General features: G+C 59.8%; 2 protein-coding genes across 3 annotated transcripts; both read left to right on the top strand.

Moving 5' to 3' along the window:
- The first annotated feature begins 1911 nt into the window (after positions 1-1911).
- Positions 1912-3563, top strand: GNG8 (G protein subunit gamma 8). The gene is made up of 3 exons (XM_034986560.1): positions 1912-1987; positions 3111-3196; positions 3435-3563. Exons 2-3 carry the CDS (start codon positions 3113-3115, stop codon positions 3561-3563), a joined length of 213 nt encoding a protein of 70 aa, XP_034842451.1. The 5' UTR covers positions 1912-1987; positions 3111-3112.
- A 6816-nt stretch (positions 3564-10379) lies between these two features.
- On the top strand, positions 10380-13999 carry PTGIR (prostaglandin I2 receptor). 2 transcript variants are annotated; one of them, XM_034986825.1, is made up of 3 exons: positions 10380-10397; positions 10738-11526; positions 12558-13999. In XM_034986825.1, exons 2-3 carry the CDS (start codon positions 10759-10761, stop codon positions 12942-12944), a joined length of 1155 nt encoding a protein of 384 aa, XP_034842716.1. In that variant the 5' UTR covers positions 10380-10397; positions 10738-10758; the 3' UTR covers positions 12945-13999. The 2 variants fall into 2 exon arrangements, with proteins under 2 accessions (XP_034842716.1, XP_034842715.1); XM_034986824.1 differs by lacking the exon at positions 10380-10397 and having other exon boundaries at positions 10522-11526.
- Positions 14000-18056: the final 4057 nt, after the last annotated feature.

Here is an 18056-nt window from a genome sequence, read left to right as displayed (position 1 = left end):
CCCCGCCTCTTTGAATTTCTCTTGTCCCAGTCCATCTTCAGTTCTCTCCCTCTGGCCTCCAGCCCCCTCCACCTTCTGTGTCCGGGTCTCCCTCCCGGGTCTGCACCCCCCGCCCGCCCACCCGGGCGCCTTGCCCTCCCAATTTCCACCTCCGCCTACGGCTTCGGCGGGCCGCGGGCGCCCCCGTGTGGCCATCAGGGGGCTGTCGCGAGAGGCCCGAGGGCTGAGTATGGGCGCCCGCCGGGGCGTGCCGAGGGCGGGAGAGACACCGTGGCTGCCCCTGGGTGACACCGGGGAATGGCGTGTGACGCCAACAGGCTGTGTGAGCGCGTACTACCGTGAGATTGCGCGTGACGCCAGGGGTTGGTGTGTGGCTGTGAGATTTTGTGACCACCAGACACAGGGTGTGACTGTGAAACCATGTGTTACACGGAGAGGTTGTGTGCGACTGTGTTGTGGGATGAGAGATGACATGCAGGTGACTGCGTGGGACCCCGTGAGGTTGGGTGTGCCTGAGACACTATTCGGGGGACTGGTTGTGACATCAAGAGACTATGTGAGAGCGAGAGATTGTGTGGCACAGTGTGCAACATGGGGCGGACACGAGCGCTGTGCGTGTCACACGGGCAGACGATGTGTGACAGAGGGTGAGACCGGATGAGTGGGACGCACTCAGGTGGCGTGAGAAGGCGTTGTGACAGGCCCCGCGGGGAATGGGGGTGACAGAGGGACCATGTGAGTGTGACAGTGTATATCAGCCACACTGACGGACTGTGAGAAACTGTGTGACTCTGTGTGACACTGATCAGATCGTGTGGAATAGTGAGAGACTGTCACGGTGTCGTGACAGCGCGTGAGGGCGCGTGTCACTGTGCGGGGCACTCGGAGATGAGAGGATGAGCGAGGTCTTGTGCCCGTAAGCACGTGCGCCACTCTAGAGACTGCGGGGTGAGGGCGGGGACGGCTGTGTGCGGCGTGCACTGCGCGAAGCTCAGCAGGAGCTTGTGTGCATGACAGCGTGTGGGGGGGACAGTCTGTGAGGGACTGTGTAAGGCTGTGTGTGACACCGGGAGACCGTGCAAGAGCGAGTATGACTGTATGTGGGGGTCACTGGATGTGTGACCCCATGGAATGTCGTCTGACAACGCTCAACTAAGACGTCGTGTGAGTAACTCCATGTCACCGTGTGAGACCCTGACAAAGTGTGGGTGAAGTTGCTGTCGGGGGCGAGACAGAAGTTTCAGCTGCACGTGAATGTGTGTGAGGGACGTCTTGAGAGATTGCGTGTGACACTGGGTGAAACTCTGTTTGCACACGGGACACTCTGCGATAGGATATCTGTGCTTGTGCGAGGTGGCATTGGCGATGATGTGCCACCCTCTGAGAGATTGTGAGGGACCGTGTGTGGCGTTTTGAGGGGTCCCGCGGCTGTGTGTTCAGCGCGCCGGATGGTCGTGAGACGGTGAGGTAGTGTGCACCTCTGTGTGAGGGGCTGGGGTGGGGTGAAACAGGGGCAGGTGTGACAGGTGGGAGAGCACGTGTGATGGAGTGACAGGCTGTGCGGGACTCACAGGAGAGATCTGTGCGACCGTGGGGTAAGGGCGGGGTGTGGGGCACGCCAGGAGAGCCTTCCTGCGTGTGTGTGTGCGTGTGTGTGTGTTTCAGAGGGACAGAGACAGAGGCAGGGGCAGAGACTGAGAGGGGAGACTGGGAGAGAGAAAGGGGGAGGACAAGAGACACAGAACAGGAGCGACAGAGACACAGAAACAGAAAGACAAAGAAGGGGACGGACAGAGACAGGGGACCCACAGAGACAGACCCAAGGCGGCCAGGGCGCAGGGGCCGGCCGCGGTGGCAGCAGGAGGAGGCGGGCCCTCAGGGGCTGCGCCCCGGGGGAGGGGGCGGGGCGGGACTGGCGGCGGGGGACCCAGACGCGGTCTCCCAGCCTCCGCCACCTGCCCGCCATCCCAGCCCGGAGCAGCAACAGGTAGGGGGCTCGGGTCTCCACCCCACAGCCGCGGTCTGTCCGCCTGGGAATGAATGAATGAATGAATGAATGGGCGAATGAATGACTTTCTACTTCTGCGTCTCCATCAGCCTGTCTCTCCCCCAGCCCCTCCAGTGGCTCCCTCTCTCTGTCCCCCTGTCCCTTCTCTCCTCTGTCCCTTTATCCCCGCTGTGCCTCTCTGCCCCTTCCTTTGTCCCTCTCTCTCTCCTTTCCCACTCCCTCACTCCCCTTCCCAGTGCCCCTCACCTTCCCAGTCCCCGCTCTGTCCCTTTGTCCCTTCTGTGCCTCTGTCCCCCTGGATCACTCTGTCCCTCTATCTGTCCTCCCCTCCCTCTACTCCTTCCCTTGTTTCATCCCTCCATCTCTCTCTCCCCCGCCCCAGTCTCTTTATTTCTTCCGGGCCTCAGTCTTTCCCTCTGTCACTTTGTCACTCCCTCTGCCCCTCCATTTGTCCTTCCATCCTCTCTGCCCCTCTCCCAGTTGTGCCTGGGTTACCCGCCCCCCCGCCCCAGCCCTCTCTCTGGCCGCTAATGAGCAGAGGAGCCTTTGAGGTGGCCAGGGCTGGGGTGGGGGAGCTCCCCAAGGGGGCTGGAGGGGGCAGCTGCTGCCAAGGCCCTAATGAGGCCCCCTCTGCGCCTTTCCCGCCGCGATCTTAATTCCTTGTTCTCCCCGGAGTCACCGCTAATTGGCCTGGGGAGGGCCCCCCTCCTGGCTCCTGCTCTATCCCCGGGGGCTGAGGACACCTGGATCCTGATCCAGCACCTGTGGCCCTGTTCTTTGGTCCCCCCTCCACCTGCCTCTAGGTCCCCCATCCTAGGCACCCCTCCACCATCTCCCCTTGCCCCTCTCCTCCCTGTTCCTCTGTCCCTCCTTTGGCCTGCCTCTTGGTCCCCCATCTGTACGTCTCTTCGTTCCTCCTTTTTTCTGTTTTCCTGTCCCTCCCTCCACTTCTGGGCACCCCCTTCGTACGCTCTTCCATCCACAACCCTGTCGCCGGGTCCCACGACCACTGCCACCCTTACCTGGGGACCCAGACTTGCCCTAGCCCAACCCTCTCGGCCCCCCACTCCCGCCCGGCTTTTAAACTCTTCCCCGCCCTCAGCCATGTCCAACAACATGGCCAAGATCGCGGAGGCCCGCAAGACGGTGGAACAGCTGAAGCTGGAGGTGAACATCGACCGCATGAAGGTGCGGGGTGCGGGTAGGGAGGAAGGCGGGGGCCCCGGGGCTGGGGTCTGGACCCGGCGCTGTTGGGGGTGGAGCCCGGGGGAAGATTCTCTTCGGAACGGGGCCGGACCCGGGGGAGGGGCTCGGACAGGGGGCGTGGTCACAAGGGGGCGGGCCGGGTCCGGGGAGGGGCTGGGGGCGGGCCCGGGCAAGAGGCGGGGCCTTGGGCGGAGGATGGTCATCACGCGGGCGCCCGCAGGTGTCGCAGGCGGCGGCCGAGCTCCTGGCCTTCTGCGAGACGCACGCCAAAGACGACCCGCTGGTGACGCCGGTACCCGCCGCAGAGAACCCCTTCCGCGACAAGCGGCTCTTTTGCGTCCTGCTCTGAGTCTTCCCGACCGCTTGCCCTCCCCTGCCAAAGTATGGATCCAATAAACGTGGTGATTGTGGTGGTACCTGTGCTTTTGGGGAAACTGAGGCACGCCCAGGGCTTGGGGCCATCATGGGGGAACCTGTGTCCCTTCTCATCCCTTCTGAGTGTGTGTGGAGTGTGTTGGGGGGTGAGGATGTGCGGGGTGTGTGGGGCGTGGTGTGTGGATGCAGAGGCTTGTGCAGGAGGAAATGAGCAGTCTGGGCTCTGACCTCCACTGAGCACTCCACGATCCTGAATTTATTTAATCGTTCCAAGAGCCCCAGAAGGCAGCTGGCTGATTGTAGAGTATCCATTTTGCAGATGAGGAAACTGAGGCAAAGGAGGTCCCTTACTCCAAGTCACACAGCTAGGAGGTAATGAGGTGAAGACTGTGGCCTCCAGTGCCGAACCCCCGAACCCCTGAGCTGGCCTCTCTCCTCTCTTGGGTTGTAGATTTTTAGGAGCCCCTGTGCCCATTGCACCTTCCTCACCCCCTGGATGATTCCACCCCCTGCCACAAGCTTACCTCACCTCTGTCCTTAGCACTGATCTCTGTTGTTCATTCATTCCTGTGGTACCTGCTCTGTGACCAGCCCCGCGCTGGGTGAAGCTGGGAACATGGTTGTGACTGAGACAGCCCTGGCCTTGCCCTCTTGGGGCTCAGAATCCAGTGGGAGAAACAGACCTGTCCCCAGAAAATGATGACCCAGAGTGGGCAGGGCTGGGGTGGGGGAGCCCAGAGGGTATACTTGACTCAGCTTAGGGATCAGGGAAGGCTTCCTGGAGGAGGGGACATCTGAGCTGAGACAGGGTGGTAATAAAACTTGGGGACCAGGAGGAGAGAGAAATGTGGCTAGAGGGAGAGGAGACAATTTAATGTGTACCACTCTTTCCTTCAACAGTTATTTCTTTGTTCCGGGGACACAGGGGTGACTAACAGCTCTGGCTCCTGCCCTGTGTTTCCCACTTCACACATGGCTGGCCCACAGGACATTTATAGCCTGCAGTTCCATTTATGTTATGTCGTCTTTTATTTATTCACTTATTTTGGGTTCTCTACTTTTGGCCTACATAATGTTTAAAAATGTTTTTGACTTGGTTGCCAAATTGAAAAATAGGAGTCTTTCACTTAAAAGTCCTTATTTCCAGCTTCTCCCAAATTGGATGTTCGGGTGACCTCAGACCCATATACCCCTCAGGTTGACCCTAGGCTGGGAGGTGGGATCTGGGCTTTCCAGCTCACCAAAGTCTCCACCATGCCCTAATGTCTCCTGCTTAAGAAGGCTGAGTGCCAGGTGTTATTTATCAGGGGCTTCTTCTAGTGGAACGTGTTATGTCTTGAATGTCTGTTGAAAATGAGATGCAGGGGACGCCTGGGTAGCTCAGTCGCTTGGGCATCTGCCTTCAGCTCAGGTCATGATCCTGGGGTCCTGGGATCGAGTCCCACGTCGGGCTCCCTGCTCAGTGGGGAGCCTGCTTCTCCCTCTGCCTGCCGCTCCCCCTGCTTGTGCTCTCTCTCTTTCTCTCTCAAATAAACACATAAAAAATCTTAAAAGAGGGCGCCTGGGTGGCTCAGTTGGTTAAGCGACTGCCTTCGGCTCAGGTCATGATCCTGGAGTCCCGGGATCAAGTCCCGCATCGGGCTCCTTGCTCAGCGAGGAGTCTGCTTCTCCCTCTGACCCTCCCCACCTCATGCTTTCTCTCTCTCTCAAATAAATAAATAAAATCTTTAAGAAAAAAAAAATCTTAAAAGAAAATGAGATGCAGATTGGGTGAGCTGTGGGTTTGGTCAATCATTTTACCAGGTTGGCTGGAGGGCCACAGAGTTAGAGACCCCTCTCCAGTCCCCTCACCCCCACTTCCTCTTTTCTCCCGACTAACACCTGTGCTCCCCAGCTTGGGGCAACGGGGGCTGGACCCCTGGATCTGGATGGAGCCGGCTCACCGGGCCATGTGTGTTTCTGGTGAGTGCTCCATTATTCACATTGGATTAGGGTCCCCTGGGCCCCAACTCTGAGCTTCCTGTTGGGTTGAGGCAGGACGAGCTGTAATTACATCTCCCTCCTGCCTCCCACCCCTCTCAGCTGGCTCCAGCCTAGTTGCATCATGTCTGTGGGAGCCCCTGGGGACACCGGGGACAGACAGAGCCAAGGATGAGCTGGGGGGGGTGGGGCTGGGGAGGAGGGATGCTGGGAGGGAAGTTGCCAGAGGATTCTGGAATTTCTCAGACCCAGCATCCTTGCATGTTAGAACCTGAAATGCAGAGGACTCTAGAATCGCAGGACCTCAGAGGGCTGGAATTCTGGAGTCTTTCGACCCTGTGGGGCTAGACTCCTGTTCCTTTGTCCAGCTAGGACCCAGAGCTCTGCACTGCAGGAGTGTAAGGATTCCTTGAGGCTCGACTGTTGGGATTTAGACCCTTTTAGCCCCGAAATCTTGGGGCTGTGTAGTGTGGATCCTCCCTCCTTCACATTCCTGGTCTTGGGGAATGGAAGTCAGGAGAAGCAAGGGGGCTGGCTGACCCAGTGTGGGGAGGGGAGGGCGGGCAGGAAGGAGGTCTACCTGGAGGAGGTGTGGGAGGGAGGCTGGGGGTGCAGAGGGTGCCAGACAGATGAGCTAGACAGGGCAGGTCCTGGGTGAGCAGCATCCACGCATGCAAACCTGGGTAATCTTGTTAGCGGGTATGACTCCGTAGTAACAGCTTCTGGTTACCCGCTGCTCTGCTCTTTCCGGCCAGCCTCGCGTGAGGTCAGCCCTGGGGTCAGAGCCAGGCCAAGAGGCAGAGAGGGGACCACCTGGGGAAGTGCCTGCTGCCAGCAGTCCCCTTCCACTTCACCCCAGACCCTGAGGGGCCCCAGGCTGCCCCTCCCAGGCTGTCTGCCCTTTGCACCCCACATGCTCTGAGCGGTGCTTGGCTCTGCTGAGGGGATTTGGGGGAGGGGTGGCCCTGAGCCACAGCTATGACCATCACATATTGGAATCCCATTTCTGAAGCCCCACCTCACTTAATTCTCCGATGACCCCCCCAAAGGACTCTGTTTATCCCCACTTTATAGACATGGAGTCAGGCACAGCGAAGTGACATCACCTGGCCAGTTGGGGCTTGAGGTTGGAGTGGGCACCAATGGGTGAGGGTTCAGGAGGGGCTGGAGGTGTTGGGGGGGCTTGAAGGACAGAACGGGGGTATCCCAGGGGAGGGGCCGGGCCCAGGCAAAGGCAGGGCAGGGGTGGCAGGAGGAGAGCCCCCTGGAGCAGGAACGAGAAGAAGAGACTGGTAGGTAGGCAAGGGCCCATTTGGGGTGCAGGAAAGGGTGGTGGGCAGAGACAAATGGCCTGTGTCTGAAAGTGTTGGCACCTGCCAATGAGGGACAGGTCAGGATGGACCCGCAGCAACTTCTTGCAGCCACGGGAGGGCACAGGTGGACAGGTAGGCTTGGCAGGTGTGAGCAGCTGATGGGGTGCGCGTGCACGTGCATGTCTGTGCGTGTGCGTGTGCGTGTGGGGCCAACCTCTTCCCAGGCAGGGCAGGGCCAGGACACCAGGGAGTCGGGAGAAGGTCAGGCCCCGGGCAAGCAGGGTCTTAGCTCGGGGGCAGGTCCAGATGCAGGCGTGGGCAGGCAGCTGGAGGCACTGGTCCGCAAGCAGGTGTGGGAGAGACCCAGGGCTGCGGATGACTCAGCGGAGGACCTGCGTGCCCAGGCTCCCCTTCTGACCTTCCCCGCCACTTGGGAACATGCATCCGTCGGATGGTCCCCCTCCAGCCCCGCTGCGTCCCCCTCCCTCGGCCCCCAGTAAGTGGGTGACAGTTTGTTGAATGAATAATAACAACGCCAGCAGCTGTTTGAGGGCTTCCTGGAGGCAGGCAGGGGGAACCCGGTCTCTAATCTTCACACCACACCCCAACAAGGGCAAGGCAGCCATGTGAGGAAGAACATCAAGGCTGAGCCAGGGGAAGTCATTTTCCAGGGTCACACAGCAAGTGACTGGTGAGGGGTGGAGGGGCGCTTCCAAAGCCACTCTCTTCCCCCTGCGCCAGGCAGCCCCTCCGCAAGCAAACACACACACACACACACACACGGAGACACAGCCATAAAGCACCACAGGGGTCCACAATAAACACACAGGCGCAGACCCACAACGAGGTGCGTGAAGGGACACAGATGTACAAATAGGCTGTCGAGAAAAATCACGCCCACCCACCGCCATGGTGCACACAAGCACACGCACTCACGGTGCGGTTAAAATGCTCCTGTAGGGGGCGCCTGGGTGGCTCAGTCAGCTGGGCGTCTGACTCTTGGTTTCTGCTCGGGTCATGATCTCGGGGGTCGTGGGATTGAGCCCCACGTTGGGTTCCACACCCAGCGGGGAGTCTGCTTGTCCTTCTCCCTCTGCTCCCCGCCCCATAAGTAAATACATTTTAAAAAATGCTCACTTCAGTTCCACAGGCCCCGCTAATATCACACAGACCCACGCCTGAAGTTCACGTGTCCGCGACAGCCCCTTGCACGCCCCCTGCCCTGGTATGGTGCTGGCCACTCCCCATTGTCTCTGGGGCTGTCCGCCCTCCTCTGCCCCTGTCCATGGTCCTTCTGGGGATGCCTGAGTCCTGTTCAAGCGGTGGGAGGGGAGGGAGGCTGACTCGCCTCTCGAGCTGTTCCTTCCCACAGTTCCCCCACCCCCAGCCCCGGAAGCCACCCCCTCATAGCCCAGCTGGGGTGGCCTCTCACTCCAAGGCACCTGAGAGAAGAGGACCCCTTTGTGGCTCCAGCTGTGGGCGTGGCCACAGCTGGCAGGATGCCAGGGTTCCCGGAAAGTGAGTGGAGAGGGTCCAGCACTGACACCAGCCCCAGGGACCTCTCGTTACAGTCGCGGCCACCCCCGCCTGCCCCGACGCATACAACGGGATGCCAGGGTTGCAAGGGCTCCCGGCCCCCAGTGGCACAGGGGGGTAAACTGAGGCCTGGAGGGGGGGCAGGGTGCATGAGGCAGGCCACACTGGGCCTGGGAGCAGAGTGGACTTCCTGAATGCTCAGTGGTCCCTGGTGGGGACAGGAAGCCAGGGGGAGGGAGGCTCCAGGAACCAGAGCTACCCCGCCCCGCCCCCCAACTCCCCTGATCCTGCCACAGGACGTAAGCCCGCCAGGCATCATCCCTCATTAATATGATATAACTTCCTGAGTTCCTTCTGGTCTGCCTGGGGATTGCAGAGCACAGGGCGGTGGGGGGAACCGCAGAGCCAGGAGGCCTGAGGCCCATGCACCCAGGCACCTCTCCGAGCCCCTGGTATGGCTGGAGCTGAGGCCGGAAGCTGGGGATGCTGTGCTCATGGGTGATAGGGAGAGGGGGAAAGGAGTAAGGCAGTTGTGGTCACCGAGGGGCCTGGGTATAGAGAGGGGAAGTCTGCAGCTACCCCATGTCCAGCCCTTGGGATCCGGAGCATCCCTCCTGGACTCGGACATGATACATGTGCGCACGCGCACTCCTTGTCACAAAGAGGGCTCTGGCATGGGCCACTGGCCATGGTTGGCCGCCTGGCCCATGAAGCTGGGGTCACCCCATTGTACAGATGAGGAAACCGAGGCACACCGGCTTCTTGTTCCCACCCTGGTCATCACGTCGCAAAGAGGTGGTGGAATGGGGAGAGGAACTCGAGTCAAATGAGTGAGCCCCTGAGTTTGTAATCTCTCCATTTAAACTGCCTCCCTCAAAAATAAGGGGTGTCTGAGAGGGGCTCTGGCCCTTCTGGGTGGGGAGGCTGCATGGGAAGCCATTGACTCGGTGGACCCGGGGCTGGTGACCGCTGTGTCGGCAGCTGGGACATGTGGGCTGAGCACACGGGCCCGAGGGTGGTGGCTGGGGGTGTGTTTGGGGAGGTGTGGGGGAGATGGACGTGACAGTGATCTTGGAGTCCTGAACTTCTGTTCCTGGCGAAAATATTATTCCTGGAAGTCAAGGTCTCTGGAGCTTGGCCTGGGGCTTGGGATTGCTGGAGCCAGAAGCAAGAGGGTGGGAGGGCACTCCCCTTTGATGCTCTTGGAGGTCCTGAGGCCAGTCCCCGACAGACTGCTGGGCACCAGGGCCCTCCTCCCTGGAATCCCTCTCCCCAAGACTCGGCCGGGTCGACGGGCTTGCACCCTAGGACAGGCTCTGGGACTGGTATTCTTTCTCTAGCCTGGTCACCTCCTTCCCCAGCCTTCTGGAAGGAGTGAATTGTGTCCGGGGAACAGAAATCTCAGTAGTGCCTGAAAAACACTACATCGGGGAGGAATTTCCTGGTCATTTCTCAATCCCTGGTCAATGTCCTAACCCTGGGGCCTGGAGCCCAGAATAGATCTCAGAGGCCACCCCCAGACAGCCTCTCAGACTGGTCAGCTGTGCCCCTCAGGTCTTGTCCTGGTGCGCTCCATGGTGCGATGACTCAGTGATCCCCACGAGGGGCCACTGGGAGAGCTGCGGAAGGGAGAAGGGCAGAGACCAATGCGTGGGTCAGCGGCAGGTGGCTCAGGGATGGGACCACGAGAGGAAGCAGGGAGGGGAGGCAGAGGTAGACTGGGCTGCACTGGGCAGGGAAGTTGGAGGGAGCGGGCCAGGGAAGGGGGGAGGGAGCGGGGGGGGGTGCCCTCTGGAACAGGCAGGGGGTGGGAAGGCGGGGCAGCGGGAGGAAATGAAAAAGCCGGGGCGAGCAGGCTAGATGAGAAGGGAGGAGGGAGGAGGGAGGAGAGAGGAGGGAGGAGGGAGGGAAGTAAGGAGAAGCTGACTCGCAGAGCGGAGAGCAGGGCACAGAGGAGGGGACTGAGAGAGAAGGCAGAGGTGCGGTGAGGAGAGGGTAGAGGGCTGCTGGGGCGAGAGAGGGAGAGGCAGAGGGGGAGGTGAGGAGTGGGTAGAGGCTGCTGGGGCGAGAGAGGGAGAGGCAGAGGGGGAGACCGGGTGGGCAAGGGGTGGGGGAAGAGGACAGAACTAGGGAGAGGGCAGGACGAAGGAGAGAGGGGGAGAGAAGAGAGGGGCGGACAGACGGACAGCCAGCCGCACACACAAGGAGAACTGGGGGTGGCCCATGGGGAGGGCGGTGGGCATGAGCGGGCCTCAGGGCACCCCCCCAGCCCCGGCTCCCCCTTACCCTCCCTCCCCCCTGGGGACCGCTCTAGTCCAGGCCGCACCAGAGGTGAGGGGGATGGCCGACTCGTGCAGGAACCTCACCTACGTGCGGGACTCGGTAGGCCCGGCCACCAGCACCCTGATGTTCGTGGCGGGCGTGGTGGGCAACGGGCTGGCACTGGGCATCCTGGGGGCGCGGCGATGCTCACGCCCCTCGGCCTTCGCCGTGCTGGTCACCGGGCTGGCGGTCACTGACCTGCTGGGCACTTGCTTCCTGAGCCCGGCCGTGTTCGTGGCCTACGCCCGCAACAGCTCGCTGCTGGGCCTGGCCCGGGGCCACCCCGCTTTGTGCGACGCCTTCGCCTTCGCCATGACCTTCTTTGGCCTGGCCTCCATGCTCATCCTCTTCGCCATGGCCGTGGAGCGCTGCCTGGCCCTCAGCCACCCCTACCTCTACGCTCAGCTGGACGGGCCGCGCTGCGCCCGCCTGGCCCTGCCCGCCATCTACGCCTTCTGCACCCTCTTCTGCTCGCTGCCCCTGCTGGGCCTGGGCCAACACCAGCAGTATTGTCCTGGCAGCTGGTGCTTCATCCGCATGCGCTCCGCGGAGCTGGGCGGCTGCGCCTTCTCGCTGGCCTACGCCAGCCTCGTGGCCCTGCTGGTGGCCGCCACCGTCCTGTGCAACAGCTCGGTCACCCTGAGCCTCTGCCGCATGTACCGTCAGCAGAGGCGCCACCAGGGCTCGCTGGTCCCCGGCCCCCGGGCAGGGGAGGACGAGGTGGACCACCTCATTCTGCTGGCCCTCATGACGGGCATCATGGCCGTGTGCTCCCTGCCCCTCACGGTGAGTCCCCTCTGCAGTCGGGGCGGGTGGCCGGGGCGGGGCGGGGGGAAGCGGGGGGGGGGGGGGGGGCAGCACCCAGCTCCAACCTCCAGCGGGGGGGCCTAGTTCCCAGAGCGGGGACGCTGAAGCCCCAAGAGGTCAGAGGCTTTGGGCGCGGTCCGACAGCTCCCAACTTTCTGGAGAGGTCTCTCCCCATTTGCTTCTGCCCCACTGGACGCCTCCTGAGCCCTCGGCTCCCCCCCTTTCGTATCTCCGGCACCCCCCCAGACACACCCCAACCTTGCCGCACCCCTGTAATGGTAATAAGATCCACCAGTCCTTGAGCCCTTGTTCTGTGTCTGTGGTTTACAAATTCTCTCTCAGATCATCTTCAAATGACCTTAGGCACCCATTCCACAGCACTTAGCAAGGAATGGACCCAAGTTCCTGTCCGGTCCCTATTTTTACAGATGGCTTCTCTACAGTCACACAGAGCCAGCTCTGGACCTCAGGCTTGTCTGATCGCAGAGTCTGATTTCCCCACCACCTCCCGCCCCAGCACCCCGCCCCCCCACCTCTGCCAGGGACTCTCCAGGCCTTGCCCCTTTCGGGCAGAGCTCCTGCCTGCCTCCCAGGAATTGAGCGGGGCAGCCCCCAGTCATCACCCCTCCCCCACCCCGCCCTGTACTCTGGGCCTCCAATTCTCTTTCTGTAAATGCAAGGGCTGGTGGTCAAAGCTTTGGGGGGATTACGGATGACTCACAGGCTGGAAACTTGGAGAGAGACACGCGGCCATAGCCCCAGGACTCACCCACACAACCTCCGCTCTGTTCCTCTAGGCTAGTGGTTTCCTGGGGCTTCCTTTCCCTCTGCTCCCCGATGCGTCTCTCACTTACTTTTCATCTTATCTTATTTCCTTCCCCTGCTGAAGGGCACCCCTCCCTCATTCCTGCTAGTAAGCACGTGGAAGGAGGGGAGCGAGGGTGGGGTGGGTGTGCGGTGGGGGTCAGAGGATTCCTGGGTGCTTCCTGATGCCCCCGCCCTGCCCCCAGATCCGAGGCTTCACGCAGGCTATCGCCCCGGACAGCAGTGAGATGGGGGACCTCCTTGCCTTCCGATTCAACGCCTTCAACCCTATCCTGGACCCCTGGGTCTTCATCCTTTTCCGCAAGGCTGTCTTCCAGAGGCTCAGGCTCTGGTTCTGCTGCCTGGGCCCCAGGCCTACCCACCGCGACTCGCAGACACCCCTCTCCCGGCCCGCCTCCGGGAGGAAGGACTCGAGGGCTCCCGCTGCTCTTGGGGGGAAGGAGGGGAACTGGGTACCTTTGTCAGCCTGGGGCGAGGGGCAGGAGGCACCCGTGTCTCGGGAGCAGCGAGCTGGTAGCACCGTGGGAACGTCATCCAAAATGGGGTCCGCAGCCGCCTGCTCCCCCTGCTGACATCTGCTGCCCATGATCTCCTGCCCGGTCTTCTGGGAGCAGAAGCCTGAGGCTCAGGGGCACAGCTGCCGGGTGGACGAGCAGAGATGAGACCCCGGAGTCCTTGCCTGCCAGAATCTTGAACCCCTGAATGCGGGCTGGGGGGCGATCAGCTGCTATTTCCCTTTTTCTCCTCGTCCAGGGTGGCCCCGACAGGCTCTGGTAGAGAGGGAGGGAGACAAGGAACGTTTATCCTGGAGCACAAAAAGCACACTTCTCTCAAAATAACCAGGGGCCCGGCCGGCCCAGTCTGGCCCTCGCTCGCCCATCCATCTCGCTGTCTAAATATTTAGAAGGCAGAAAAGTTTCCCAGAAGCTTCTGTGCGCCCAGGTCAGCTCTGGTTCGGGTTCTGGCTCTGACCCTCATCCATTCAGGGTGCCTTGCTGCCCCCCCCCAAGCCCCCCCCAGGGGACAACCCGGCCTTCTCCGAGGCCACTCCAAAAGCCAGCCCCTCTCTGCCTCCTGGGAGCCAGGGATTCTTGGACCAGCTCCCGGCCTCCCCTCACTCCTGATTTCCCATCAGACTTGGAAGCCCCCGCCCCCTCAAGGGGGGAGGCCAGAGGAAGGAGAGACTGCTGCATTGTAAGTAGCCTTGCTGGACAGTGCCTGGGAATCCGCATGGCTTGGTAGGCTGCAAGATGTGGGCCGTGGGGGCCCGGGTGTGTGTGTGGGGTGACCGGAGGACAAAGGCATGGGAGTTACGGATCCCAGGGACCCCTCCACCCCCCCGGGGGACACAGCCTGTCCCTGGAGGAGGAGCTGTGGCTCATACACAAAGCCCGCCCTCACATCCTGTGTCCTCCAAGCCCTCGCAACAAGTTCATTCATTCATTCAACAGCGAGCGGGCCCTGACTTGGCAGGTGTTGGAGATAACAGACCGGTCCCTGCCCCGCCCTGGACTCCGCTGGGGTGATTTCCAGCCTTCGGGCTTTTCCTGCCCTCAAGGGAGACCCAAGATCAAGGGTGCTTGGGACGGAGCTGACTGGCAGGAAGGGAAGTGGTGTTTAGGGTAACCCGGAAAGCCCTTTTCTCCCTACCCACCCTCCCCCCCCCACCCCGCCCCACCCAGTTCCCCTTATGCGGTTGCTCCAGGGTTGAAAGCACTTGATCCGGGGTTAAAAGGGTACATGTGAACCTGGGGACAGGCCTGGTAGGGAGGCATGGGCCTCTGGAGAGATAACAGCACCTCACATCAGTGAGTCCTGGGCCCTGATGTCCTTGGAGCCTTTCCACAGAAGCTGGAAATCAAGGTCCAGAGAGGGTAATCGCCAGTCCTAGGTCACACAGCGAGGAGGAAGCACGGTCTGAGGGGGAAGCTGACCTTTCTGTCTCCAGAAGCCAGCTCCCTTGTTTGGCCAGGGGCTTTGCCTCTCTGTGCCTTGGCTTCCTTTGGTGCAGAATGGCGATCATAATCTAGAATTCAGTTTACAGGGGGGTGTGGAGGATTAACTGATTCCCTCTGAGAAGCAGCCGAGCACAGGGCCTGCCTGGAATAAAAACCACAAAAATGTTACTGTTACTGCAATCCTGTCGTTGCTGTTGTTATCTGTGTTTACTGGGCAAATGTGGGCTGAAAAAAAGCAACATTTCGCTCCATTGGTCTTTCGACCGCTATGATTCAAATCACGTTACAGAAGGACAAGGGTGTGTCTGGGAGAGTTAAAAATTGGTCAGGATGACTGGTTTATTGGGTATGGGTTTCCTTTTGGGGTGATGCAAATGTTCTGGAACCCAATAGCGCTGTGGGTTGCATAACATTGTGAAGGTACTAAATGTCTCTGAATTGTTCATGGTCAAATGGTTAATTCTATGTTATGGATACTTTGCCACAATAAAAAAAATGTGACACTAAAAAAAAAATTGAGGGTGTTTAGAAACTTTTATGAGTCTTGCCAGAGTGACATACTGGTTGAATTTGGTAATGAAAAAGGTTGACCTGTACAAAAACCCAAACGGGGCAAGAAACATCAGGTGGAGTCCGGCCTTTGTCGCCAAACCTGGCCCAGCTTCAGTGGGGACAGACCCAGAGGGCCTCCTCGGAGGGTGGTGGGGAAAGGATGGGGTAGGGGGAGGGGCCCCAGAGGGGCATTTGGAGCGAGAGGCCAGAGAACGGGGCCTGCCTGCCTGTCCAGGCAAGACCCCCAGGGGGCGCTCGCCTCCACTCTTTGTGCCGGCCCAGAAAGTGGGTCAGTCTGTCTCTCTGGCCTCTCAGGGCTCACTAAATGAAGGTAGCACAGGGCTGGGCATTCGAACCTACAGCATCCAAGCCTCAGGTGGGTGCTATTATCATCCCCATTTTCCAGATTTGGATTAAGGGGAAGTGAGGATTCAGCGCGGAAGCTGGTTTTCTGCGGGCTTTCACCGGCCAGGCCTAATATCTCAAGAATCCATCCGCCCTCGGCATCCCCCTGTATAGTCGCAGACCCCCCACCGCCTCTGGCCTGGATGTGTACACTTTCTTCCAGCTCGGGGGTTCGCAAGCATTTCCCGCCCCATCTATCTACACGCAGCCCCTGGGGGAGGATTTGGAAACTCCTCTCCTAGCTGGTGTCCCGACCCCCTGAGCGGCCGTGTGTCCTCTCCGCTAGCTTCTGGAGTCCTCTCTGAGCGGTCGCTCCCCTGATTGCCAAACTCCGAGGGCCCCCACCGCCTGGAAGCCGAGGGCCAGCTCCCTCGCTCCCTGCTCAGCCCCAGCCAGACAACCGAGGATTCTCCCAGAGCCTGTGCGTGACCTGTCTGGCTTCCGCCTCTTTGCTGATGGAGCTCACCCTTCCTGAAACAGCGTTTTCCCTTCGCCGTTCGTCACAAGCACCCTGGCCCTTCAAGTCCCGCTTAAACTATTTCTTCTTCTTTTTTTCTTTAAAGATTTTATTTTTAGGTCATCTCCACACCCAGCGTGGGGCTCGAACTCACAACCCTGAGATCAAGACTGAGCCAGCCAGGCGCCCCTATTCCTTCTCCTTGCAGACTTATTCGCATCTATCTCAGGCACTTGGGGCACTTTTGGGCTCCATGACGGTCCTCCCTGCAGCCTGACCTGGCGCAGACATTTGCTCATTCACTCAGCAGGCTCTTATTGAGACTGTGATGCGGGAGACACAGCGGTGACAGAGACAGCCCTGGCCCTCTCTCCTGGGGCTCTGAGTCCAGAGTGGGCAGAGCTGCGAGGTGGGGGTGGGGTGGGGTGCAATCTAAGGGGACATCAGGGAGGGCTTCGTGGAGGGGATGGCAGAGTGGGACCTGAGGACTGGAAGAAGGTGAGCCCAGGAACTGTGCTCACGGATCTGACTCTGACCTCCTAGCCTCTTACTCATTCATTAACTCAACAATTCCCTGGAATCTGCCCCGGGGGCCCAGGCTGCTCTGTACCTGCTGGGGATACAGCAGTGACTGACACGGCCTTGGCCTTCTCTCACTCACATTTCAGTTGGATGACAACTTAATAATCACAGAACTAAGTATTCCAATAAGCAGAAAAAAATACAAATTTGCGAGCTGGGATATGCGCTGAGAGTATAGCCGAGGGGCCTGCCTAGCATGGAGTGGGCGTCAGGAAGCGAAGGAGACTGTGTGCATTTATCACTTCGTTTTATTCATTTTGGACTTCCTAGAACTGGGCCCGGCCCACAGATGGGACTCAAGCGCGCGCGTCCGTACGCGCGCGCGCGCACACACACACACTGGCGGGTCCCCAGGAGTGGCAGCTCTCTGGGGCCTTCTGTAGTCACTGCCCCACCTGCTGGTCACATGGGGAGTGACATTTAGAAGTACTCCCAGTGGCCACGACCCTGGGGGGGGGGGGAAGGGAGGGAGCCCTGGGTAGGGCACCTCCCACTGTGTCCCTCGGCTAGTCGCCCGCTAAGGACAGATGTGAGCTGGTCCAGTGGCCCTGAGAGCCGGAACTGGAAATGATCCCCACTCTCAGCATCCCGCTCTGGGCTGGAGTTCACTCCCTCAGGGCCTGCCCCACGTCCATTAGAAGCTCCGAGTGCCGTCTATGTGTCTTTGATTAATAAAGCATGGGAAAGAGAAGTCATGATTATTTAATAAGGCAGCCTGTCCAGGAGTAAAAGTCTTTCAAAACATAGGGCCCAAGGGGGAAAACTAATGATAGGAGCTAGAGTCACGCAGGCAGCGTGGGGCGTTTGGGATCCAAACGATCTGGGGTTTTGAGACCCAACTCAGCCACTGCCAGGAAGTATGGTACAAGAGCCTTTACCTGCCCGGGGCCCCCAGTTCTCTACTGTCAGATCTCCGTACTTATTTCACGCCTATGCGCACCCTCCATGGCCTGCGTGCCACCCGAATGAGACAGGTCTAGAAAGTGGTTGGCACAACCCTCTGAAGTGGGTATTTTCATGATCTTCCTCCTATAGGGTCATTATTCATCTCCATTTTGCAGACTAGTAAACTGAGGCCCAGAGAAGTGAAATCACTGCCCCAAGGTCATCAAGGAGCGGGTGGCAGAGGTAGACCTTGAGGGTTAGGGAGTGCACAGACTCACGAATGAGTGCTCACATGGGGCTTGGAGCCCAGTTCTGTGGGTCACCAGAACTTTTTCTCTCAACCACGAGACTAGAATTTTCCACAGGGGTCCTGGCAGCTCAGAGGGCAACTCCCATCTTAGACCTGACCACTGTGACCCCAGACTCAGCCTACCCCTCCCACTGGCTTAGGCTCTGGCTCTGGCCTGCCTGAAGTCAGTTTTATTTATTATTTTTTTAAAGATTCTATTTATTTATTTGACAGAGCGACACAGCGAGAGAGGGAACACAAGCAGGGGGAGAGGGAGAAGCAGGCTTCCCGTGGAGCAGGGAGCCCGATGCGGGGCTCGATCCCAGGACCCTGGGATCATGACCTGAGCCGAAGGCAGATGCTTAACGGCTGAGCCACCCAGTCACCCCTGCAGTCAGTTTTAAAAGTCTAATGGAGGGGAAGCTGAGAGCCTGGACTGCTTGGGGTCAGCTCTGGTTCAAATTCCAGCCCTGCCACTTTTGAGGTTTGCCTCAATAACCTGGAGTAGCCTCTTCACTCTTCTGGGCCTCAGTTTCCTAGTCTGCATTCACAGCGT

This window comes from Mirounga leonina, unplaced genomic scaffold (genome assembly GCF_011800145.1).
Source record: "Mirounga leonina isolate KUSES-001 unplaced genomic scaffold, KU_Mleo_1.0 Mir_376, whole genome shotgun sequence".
Taxonomy (NCBI): Eukaryota; Metazoa; Chordata; class Mammalia; order Carnivora; family Phocidae; genus Mirounga; species Mirounga leonina.
This window is presented reverse-complemented; position numbering and strand designations above follow the sequence as displayed.

Excerpts from the sequence above, each read along its gene's own strand:
- GNG8 (XM_034986560.1), top strand. The coding sequence starts at position 3,113 with ATGTCCAACAACATGGCCAAGATCGCGGAGGCCCGCAAGACGGTGGAA. Across the intron at positions 3,197-3,434 it reads TGAACATCGACCGCATGAAG|GTGTCGCAGGCGGCGGCCGA; the intron begins GTGCGGGGTGCG and ends GGGCGCCCGCAG.
- PTGIR (XM_034986824.1), top strand. The coding sequence starts at position 10,642 with ATGGGGAGGGCGGTGGGCATGAGCGGGCCTCAGGGCACCCCCCCAGCC. Across the intron at positions 11,527-12,557 it reads TGTGCTCCCTGCCCCTCACG|ATCCGAGGCTTCACGCAGGC; the intron begins GTGAGTCCCCTC and ends CCCTGCCCCCAG.